The sequence below is a fragment of the Danio rerio genome, chromosome 16 (assembly GCF_052040795.2).
Source record: "Danio rerio strain M-AB ecotype USA chromosome 16, GRCz13ab, whole genome shotgun sequence".
Classification (NCBI taxonomy): domain Eukaryota; kingdom Metazoa; phylum Chordata; class Actinopteri; order Cypriniformes; family Danionidae; genus Danio; species Danio rerio.
This window is the reverse complement of record NC_141036.1, coordinates 28,100,666-28,110,067: the sequence shown is the minus strand read 5'-3', so window position 1 is coordinate 28,110,067 and position 9,402 is coordinate 28,100,666. Positions and strand designations below refer to the sequence as shown.

At 35.1% G+C, this 9,402-nt stretch overlaps 1 protein-coding gene across 1 annotated transcript; it reads left to right on the top strand.

The window, feature by feature from the left end:
* The first annotated feature begins 4,240 nt into the window (after nucleotides 1-4,240).
* rbfa (ribosome binding factor A) lies at nucleotides 4,241-8,006 on the top strand. Its single transcript, NM_001089485.2, has 7 exons — nucleotides 4,241-4,509; nucleotides 4,597-4,627; nucleotides 4,763-4,930; nucleotides 6,930-7,042; nucleotides 7,119-7,203; nucleotides 7,407-7,483; nucleotides 7,552-8,006. The coding sequence occupies exons 1-7, from the start codon at nucleotides 4,493-4,495 to the stop codon at nucleotides 7,916-7,918; spliced, it is 858 nt and encodes a 285-aa protein (NP_001082954.2). The 5' UTR covers nucleotides 4,241-4,492; the 3' UTR covers nucleotides 7,919-8,006.
* Nucleotides 8,007-9,402: the final 1,396 nt, after the last annotated feature.

Sequence of the window (9,402 nt, the reverse complement as noted above, 5' to 3'; positions counted from 1 at the left end):
TGGAAGTATAAGGTTTCGGACGCAGCCTTAAATTTTTTATCGGAAATAGCAAACCATCCAGGAACCTCTGGCATACTCTTTTCAACATACTATGGTTTGGGACATACTAATTCTATTTTCAAACACTATTTAGGATGGATAGTATGCAGATTGGGACGCAGCAAGAGTGATAAAGCCAGATATGAAATAGGGATGGTTAGGAGGCCATGATGGACAGAGTCAAGTGGTTAAATTTTGTTCAGGATGCCAGGGTTAAACCCCTACTCTTTTTCAAAGGACATCCTTGGGTTTTTTTTTTAATGACCACAGAGAGTCAGGACATTGGTTTAACGCCTCATATAATGCCTGTTTAGACGGCGCTCACTGAGCAGTATAGAGTTCCCATCAATAAACTGGGGCATTAGGACCCACACAGACCGCAGGTTGAGCAACCCCTGCTGGTCTCACTAACACCACTTCCAGCAGCAACCTAGCCTTCACATGTGGTCTCCCATCCAGGTACTGACCAGGCACAGCCCTGCATAGCTTTAGTGGACGACCATGTGAGAGTTGCGAAGAGGTAGCTGCCAGCATAGAAATAGAAAATGTACTGTTTTTACAAGGACGTAAATGCTAAATCAAACAACCACTGCAGCATGTTTGACAATATACTTCATAAAAATTTTATTACATTTTTTTTATAGATGTGACGAATATAATTAATGTTTAAAAGCAATTAGAACATACTATGAAAATAGTGAGGAGTTCAACAAGTGTATTCTAAAGGTAAAAAAAAGATTCTGTAAACCTGTAAATATTTAGTAAGAGTAAGGTGCCATTCCTTGTATAAAAAATATGATTATGACTTTTTCAGAGAAATACACCAACTCAGTCCTATCTTTTTGTCAGTATAGTATATGCCTCAGTTTCTATTTAACTATGAGATTTAAATAATGCATTTTATAATGCATTTGCTGGATTAGCTAGTCAGATGTCATTATAACCACACTTTTTGATGTAATAAAATATTTCCTAATAATAAATTGCAATAAAAAAATTAAAACAAGAATATTTTTTAAAATACAAATTTGTTAGATAATATATCATTAGGAATAATGGCAGTCTGTTAAAGTTTTAAAAAAAAACTGTAAGCCACTATCATTTTTTAGACAAAAAACAAACTGGCAAGCACATTGTACTATCCTTAGTCACAAAAAAAACTAAAACAATAATAATAATAATAAAATGATAATAATGATTTCCTTAGAATTTTTCTAGCCTCTTTGGTAAAAAAAAAGTATACAAATTCCTGGATATCAACAATAGCCACAATATATTCAAATTAATGTAACATGGTCTGCTTCCGGTGCTTCACACCTTTTTATTGCTCATTTTTTTTTTCAGAAATAAGGTCCAAGATTTAGAATAAAAGTTCCCTGTAAAATGTTTTCTCTGTATAAAAACAATACAGTAGTGACAGAAGACTTCAGTCCCACCGAAGCAACAGCCGACAGTGGATTCCGTTTGGTCTTAAAGCCTTTTTGATGGATTATTTTCATTATTTATGATGACATAGCAGTCAAAATAGGACAAATGAGCAAATGTATGGGACAAATTCTGGTCCTTTGTCAATGAGGGTGGGTCTTCTGAACCCCCCTGGCTACAGGCCTGAAAGGTTAGAGCACATGTTTAATGCTTATAGTAAACATGTTTTTAATTGAATTTTGGCTGTAAAAGCGCACCTACAGGTGTTTTAGGCGCAGGTCAGATTTTTTCCAGGTCATAATTTATTTTGTTTATATTAATTATGTCTAAAAAAATATTAGACCTTTCATCTGGAATCCAGACCACCTTCTGAAGTGGTTTGAGCGATCGGATATCTGATCAGAATAAAACGAATGAAGTGAGCAAACAGCCTCAAAAACACAGACGTGACAGGAATATATATTGAATATAAATGTATTAAATTAAAAATATAATAAATATAGTATATAATATTAAATTACTTAAAATAATTAAAAGGACAAATTCTGGACCCTTTGGCCGTGGGGGCTGGTTAGTTCGGACCCCCCCCCCCCCCCTCCACCTCTTTGCGGTTTGCGTACATAAACGCAATATTGCGAAAAATATTACGTGTTTGTTACTCGAAATGTGCCGCCGAGCAACATTCCAGTGAACACTGGCACGGACTGGCGCCCGGTTAGCTCGTGCACTCCCTGGAGCGAGGCAGTTTGTATAGGCAGGGAACAATACAAGCCCTGAAGACCCTCAGGGAAACACGGGAGGCCGGTAGAGGGACCCCGCTCCAAGGGTCATGGTGGGTGGGAGCAGCGGGGCCCACTCATCGTCTATTTTAAACTATAGTGTCAAACTTTAGTTTACTATAGATTAAAATGGAAACCATGGTAACTGTAATGTTTTACCTATGTGTCTGACTGTTGTAATGTTTTGCTTTGTTTTTCAGCAAAGTTGTTGAGCAAAGAAGGACTATTGAAGACAACCGCAGGCTATATTTATGAGCGTGCACATTATAATGTTTCCGTGCTGTTTTCTGAAAGTTTATCTTGTTTAGATGAGTTTGCAGGTCAAACAAAATAAACTATACTCTATCTGAACACCTGTCTCGAGTTTTATGTGTCCTCTACAGCAATACACTGTCATATAAGTCTGTTGAATGCATTTGTATGCAACATGGTTTGACAATAAAGTGGTCTAACAAATTAATAGTTGTTATAATTGTACCTTCATTAGTCAACATGTGGTGTAGGTAATGAAAAGTTAATCAAAGAGGTCCTAAGACATAATGGTAATGTTATGGTTGTTACATAACTGTATTATTATTCTGTATGTTTAAAACCAGCAGAATATACTATATATTTTACATGTCATGAACTTACTGTTATTTAAAAATCTGCTTAATAAAAATGTCCTAAGACAAGAATGAGCATTGTTTTGGTTTTATGTCAAACAACTGTAGTTTTTAGGTTGAATATAGCAGGTATGGGCTACCTATATTGGTAGTCAGTTATTTTAATGACCCAAGTCAAGTAAAATGTCTCCTACTCAAGTACTTTTAGCATGCAAAAGTCAAATTTAAGTATATAAAATACAGTTTCCAACAACAAAACTTTGTCTTGTAAAAATGACCATTGAGTGGGGAGAAAAAAATAGTTAATGTCAAGTTAAATATATATAAAAGAATAACAAGTTGTCATAATATTTAATCATATTGCATTTTTCTATACATTTCAATTAGACTTTTTTTTTCTAAATCTAACATTGGTAAATTGGTCCCAGGTCAATCTTGACTTTGTCTAATAAAGATGAGGTGTATCTGAAAGGAGATTGTCCTATGTTCACATTTTTACTTTTGTTTTGGTTTTCTGTTTGAATCTGTGCGCGCAGAATTCCGCAGATTTTTAGCCCATCATTGATTCTGTTCATTTATATGTGTAAATGTGTCTACATTGATTTTTATTCAGTTTTTATTTTTTTTACAGTAATATTATTTACTAATTATGAATTATTTACAATACAGTTTGTAAAGTTAGATTTTCTGTCTTTTAGTAGATATATTATACGAAAGACTTGCTTTGTTTACCAGATTAATAGGATCTAATTGGATTTGCATTGTAAACATTGAATAAAAGTTAAAAAGGTATTACTTTTTATTTTATATATTAAGGTTTTAGTTGTGATACTCCTAAATAATTCTGCACAAATCTGCAGATTTTTTACACAATTCTGTGCAGAAATGTTAAAAATTGTCCACAGATTCTGCCTGGCCCAACACAGAATAAACCATCATTAGACAATGACTGGTTTAATTAACCTGACTTGCCTAATAAACTTAGTTAAGCCTTTAATTAAGACTTTTATTTCACTAATTTCATTAGTTTTAAAACGGATATTATCTTAATTATTAAAACAGCATATCAATTATGCAAATGTATTTAGGCCTTACAAATACTGTACCAGTGAAAGAAAGCAGTTTGAGTTTGACTGATAGGCTTCTTGAACAAAAGTCTCCCATGTTAACCATGTTTTATTACCTAAAGGTGTAGTAAGTTTACACCACATTTAACCACGTTGCAAAACCTAATAATTGTGATTTGACTACAATAATCATGTTGTTTTGGTTTTGTTTGTTGTACAACCATGATTACATTTTGAAGAGTTTTGAGACATGACTAATATTATGAAAATGTTTCTAAAAGCGCCGGCGATCGACTTTATCTGAAATCAACTTTTACAGCCTTGCTTTCAGGCAAGTTTAGTCGATTCCGAGTGTCTATATCGTGAGTAGGAGGTGATCATGTTGGCTGTCAGGAGAGTTTTTTGCGTTAAAGAAAAGACATTTATTCGACATGCCACTGCAACAACAAGCGTTTTGTGTACAGTGACAGCGCGACCCGACAGACTAGCTAACCAGCGCGTGTCCTGGTCTGTTATACATAAAGAAAGAAGCCTTCACACCTCAGCCTGTCTTTCTGGAGCTAATAAACTGATGAAGATGCTGGCTAAAAAGAAGTAAGTCTGTTAATAAATGTTAATATAGGTGCGGTAGTTTTGATTAGGAAGACTAACGTTAATGAGCTTTATTCTCGTTCTTTATAGGAAGAAACATTGGTACGATACTCCTCTACGTGTAAGCGTTTGTTTCAACATTTACTAATACTGTCTACTTCAGTATATTTTCTTATGAAATATTGTAATGGCTTGTTAACAATAATGCTGTAATTACTCTGATGAACATCTGTTTTTATGCACTTTACACATCCAGACCACAGATATCAGTCAGTATGGCTTTCTGAAGCCCCCAAAACGAAATGTGGAGGACAGTGTTCGTGTGAGGACTCTAAACATCATCATCTACAAGACAGTGACAGACCTGCTGAGCTCCTATGAGCTCAACTCCGAGATCAGTGCCTACAATGTGGAAATTTCCAAAGTAGGAACACAACCTTCTTCTTTCCTAGCATTCAGTAAGAGGGGATAGTTCACTAAAATCCTGTTTTAAGGCCTATTATTTAAAAAGGGGTATCAGGAAATGTCTGCATTCAGATTTATTTACTGTGTTACAGAGTTAAACTAGTTTATTAAAGTTCGTCGAGACAAACTTTGAGCCTGGCTTGAGAAAGCCTGTTGGTAATAGTTTAACTAGTTTAAAACAGTTTAAAAAAAGGATAGATAGATAGATAGATAGATAGATAGATAGATAGATAGATAGATAGATAGATAGATAGATAGATAGATTAAAAGTAGATAATTAAAATAGTTTGAAAAATACAGATAGATAGATTCAATGTTAAGTCAATGACAGTCACTTGCAAAGGAAGTCTATGGGACAGTTGCTAGGGTACAGTATCTGGTTGTTAGGGTGTGGCTAGAACATTAAAAGGCCATCAGTGATTGGCTGCTTACTAGACTAAGTTAATTGAGCTCAGCCATTAGTCTGTAGGACCGTCCGATGCTGAGTTAAGAGCTCACAAAGTTTGATCCAATGTTAAGTCAATGACAGTCTTTTGAATGGAAGTCTATGGGACAGTTTTTAGGGTCCCAAAAGTAGTTGCTAGGGCATGGCCAGAAAGTTAAAAGTTCATCAGTTATTAGCAGTTAGGTAGTTTGAGTTAAATGAGCCCAGCTAGAAGTTTGTGACAGTCTGACGCAGAGTTATGAGGTCAAAAAGTTTGGTCCAATGCTAAGTCCATGGTTTTTTTTTTGACAGTCCTGGGATGTTTTTCGGAAAACCGAAAGTTGGATCAATCGTAAAAGATAGAGCACACAGAGTCAGACCAGTTTGGAGGTCTGGTGTGAGTTTGGTGGTCATAGCTCGAAAGATCTAGGAGGAGATAGAGTTTGATTTTTAGCCCCAGAAGAAAAATAGGATTTTAGTAGTCTGTCTTGCTTTCACAAGCCAGCCTAATTATCATGCAAATCATAGATTAATACACGTAATAAACGTCTACTATGAGAAGTGGCCTCATATAGCCATTTTTCATAGTACAATGTGCAAGCACCCATCAACAAGCTTAATTCAGGATAAGGAAGTCACTGCAGGACTACACAGGGATGGCAGGAGAATGGTTGCAAAGAGTGTGTTTGGGTTGTTAAGGAAAGTTTATCTTGTTTAGCCATAGTTAATTGAAAAAGTTTTTAATTCTTTAGCTGACCCCCTGATTTAGACCGCATAACATTTGTATTTTTCCTGGGCGACATGTCTGGTTTATTACGTGACACTGCATAGACCCATGCACTGCAGTGGTGACTTTAGATATCTGTTGTGAATAATACACATTGTCAGATTACATATCATTGCCATCTTCCATAAACATCAGCTTGTATTTAACGAAGCACAAATGTTTTGTTTTGCTAATAAACAGATGTCAGCAACACAAATCAGGTTTAAATTTAGAAGCTGATCCGGAACAAACTGAACATTCGGATTGTTCGCTTTATGAACCAGCCTAGACTGATTACACCAGTAGATTTTCTTTGTCAAAGCGTTAAGAGTTCATAGTTTTTTTGTAATGTCGCATTTAAGGCACTTCCAGAGTGAATTGGAAAGCTGTATTTTATAAGTATTAAAAAAAACAAAAAACTTTTTTTTAGAGAAAAGATGGATGCAGTGTTACTCTATAGGTGCTCAAGATACGAGATCACACAAAATGAGTACGATACCCCCCCTTTAATTTTCTTCTTGAAACAAACAAAAATATTTTGAATAATGGAAACCTGTTTGGTTACCAGTGACTTTCATTTTATATAGTATAACAAAACAGACATTTCTCAGATTTTTTAAAATAATAAGACATTTCACAGAAGGTAAAAGTCAACTTGGGGTGTGTGAATAAGAACAGATTTTTTATTTTTTGGGGGTGAACTGTCTCCTTAATTTCCTCATTATTTTTTATTTTTGTATTTCCTTTAACTATTTTTCTTATTTTAAGGTTTCACTAACAAAAGATTTCTCTGCTTGTCGAATATACTGGAAGACAAGTTTATCAGCTGAGCAAGACCGTCAGACTCAGCAGGCCTTAGACAAATGTGCTCCTCGCATACGGTATGAATTTTTTCGTAGTCTGTTTTACTTTTAATATATTGTAGCATATACATAACTTGGCTTCTTATTTATGCAGGCATCTTCTTGTCTCTCACCAACTCATTGGCAACGTTCCTCCTGTGGTGTTTGTCAGAGATAAACAATATGCTGTTGTGACTGAGGTAACCAAATCACAAATTGTTGATACCTCTACAGGAAATTATGCATCTTTTCTGCTAACCAACGATTAATTTATTTGATCCAACTCATCAGTTTTTATATATTATTTCTTTTTAGATTTTTTTTCTGCTTATTATTATTATTATTTATTATTTTATTACTTCTTTACTCTGGTTTATATTATTTTTATATCTATTTATATCAGATTGAAAACCTCCTCAAGCAAGCAGATTTTGGTCCAACTGAAGACAACATAAATCATTCAGCCATCAGTGATAAACAGTAAGAACTAAAACTAAAACTACCTACACTTTATATTATAAATGTCTAATTTGTGTGCTCTTCAAAAGGGCCAAATTGCAGCCTCTGGATTCCAGTGATAAGAAACGACCCGTTTTGTTCGGTGTTGATCACGACGCTCTGCACAAACAGATTGAAGCCTATAAACGAGAGAAAGGAGCGAGAGACTCGATCATAGAAAATCCTGCTGCAGGAAGACTAACACAAGAGCAGCTGGACACACTAGCGAACATTAGAAAGCAGAAACTCATAGAGAAAAAGAAACAGAAGTCCAAGCGCATGAAGGATGATGATATCAGCCCTAAAGATTTCCTGTTGTCCAGAAGCCTTGAGAAAGAAGAGCTAGACAATGACGAGGACAGACTGGAGGAAAGCCAAATCGCAGAGCTATTGGAGGAGGATGACCGGAGACGGTGAAATTAGTGAGGAAAAAAATCATTGGAACTAATAATTTAAAGTGTGATCTGTATAATAAAGTTTGAACGCATATATGTGCATATGGTGACCAGGTGTGTGTAAGTGATGATTTCTGTGTAATTTGCATAAAGAGAAAGATTATCTATAATGATCAGAACACTTGAAATTAAATTACATCAAAATAGTTTAAAACACGAACAAACGAAAATTCCCTCATCATTTGAAAATTGTAGAACATAAAATGAGGACATTTTTAATAAAAAGTCACCAAGTTGATATACACTTCGTGTTCTGCAGGAGAAAGGATGTTTTAAACCCTGGCTAAAAGGGATCCAAGATTACCGTGTTTGCTTTCCATGCTCTTTGGAAATAACAGTGGTGAAAAGAGTACTAAAAAAAACATACTCGAGTAAAAGTACCATTACTTGCCCAAAAATGTAGAGCGAGTAAAAGTATCTGTTGTAAATATTACTCAAAGTATGAGTAAAAAGTAGACCTTTCAAAAGTACTCAAGAGTAGTGAGTATTACACAGTATTACAAGCTGATGCATTTACATGTAATTTGTGGATGTGTGTAAACGTAACGTACTGTAGTGCATTTAGTTATTGGCCAGCAGGCACACAACATCATAAAATGTTAATTATGGATTAGATTAGCGTCAGCTGACCAAAATTCAACGTCTAGCCAGCGTCTAAGGACAACGTTTTTTTGTTTGATGTCCAATAACGGCACCACATGATGTTGATATTTGGTTGATTTTAGGTTGTGTCTGATTGACGTCATAGTGGTAACCAACACAACGTCAAGCTGTAACATCATTAGACATTAATATTTGGTTGATTTTAGGTTGGACATTGCCGCCAGCCTGACGTTGGGTTCTGATGTCAACCTGATTTTCATTTCCAAACAAAATGCAATGTCCCTACAACGTTGGGGTACAACATCAATCAGAAGTCATGTTGACGTCTTGTGCCTGCTGGGTGTTTAAGGTCATTTCGATCAGCATACAGTAAACAAATAGATTTGGGACATTTTTTTGGACACGTTCAATACTTCGAAACAGTTTGCTGCAATTATAAATTGCCACGATTTGAGGTAGTTTATTATGATGCAACTTACCTTCTTTGATTGGACAGGAATCACAGGACTGATTTTTCTAATCCCCATAGACAGAAAAATATTAAGTAGTGGAGTAAAAGTACCAATACAGCACTAAAAATGTACTCAGTGGAAAGTAAAAGTCCACGTTTCTAAAACTACTTAGTAAATTACTATTCCTGAGAAAAAACTAATCAACTTCAGTGATTTGAGTATTTGTAATTTGTTACTTTACACTACAGTTAATTAATCACTAAAACAAAATTCGCCGTGATTATATATGACCAAAACAGCTCCTTTATCCTTGTCGTAAACCATGAATAAAATCTGCAGCAAATAATAATAATAAATTCCCAAATTAACAACGCTGATCCTTGATGCTTTC

Bases quoted from the DNA above. Each gene is read 5' to 3' on its own strand.
- rbfa (NM_001089485.2), top strand. The intron at 4,931-6,929 runs GTAGGAACACAA...TCTTATTTTAAG, and splicing joins ACAATGTGGAAATTTCCAAA to GTTTCACTAACAAAAGATTT. The intron at 7,204-7,406 runs GTAACCAAATCA...TATTTATATCAG, and splicing joins AATATGCTGTTGTGACTGAG to ATTGAAAACCTCCTCAAGCA.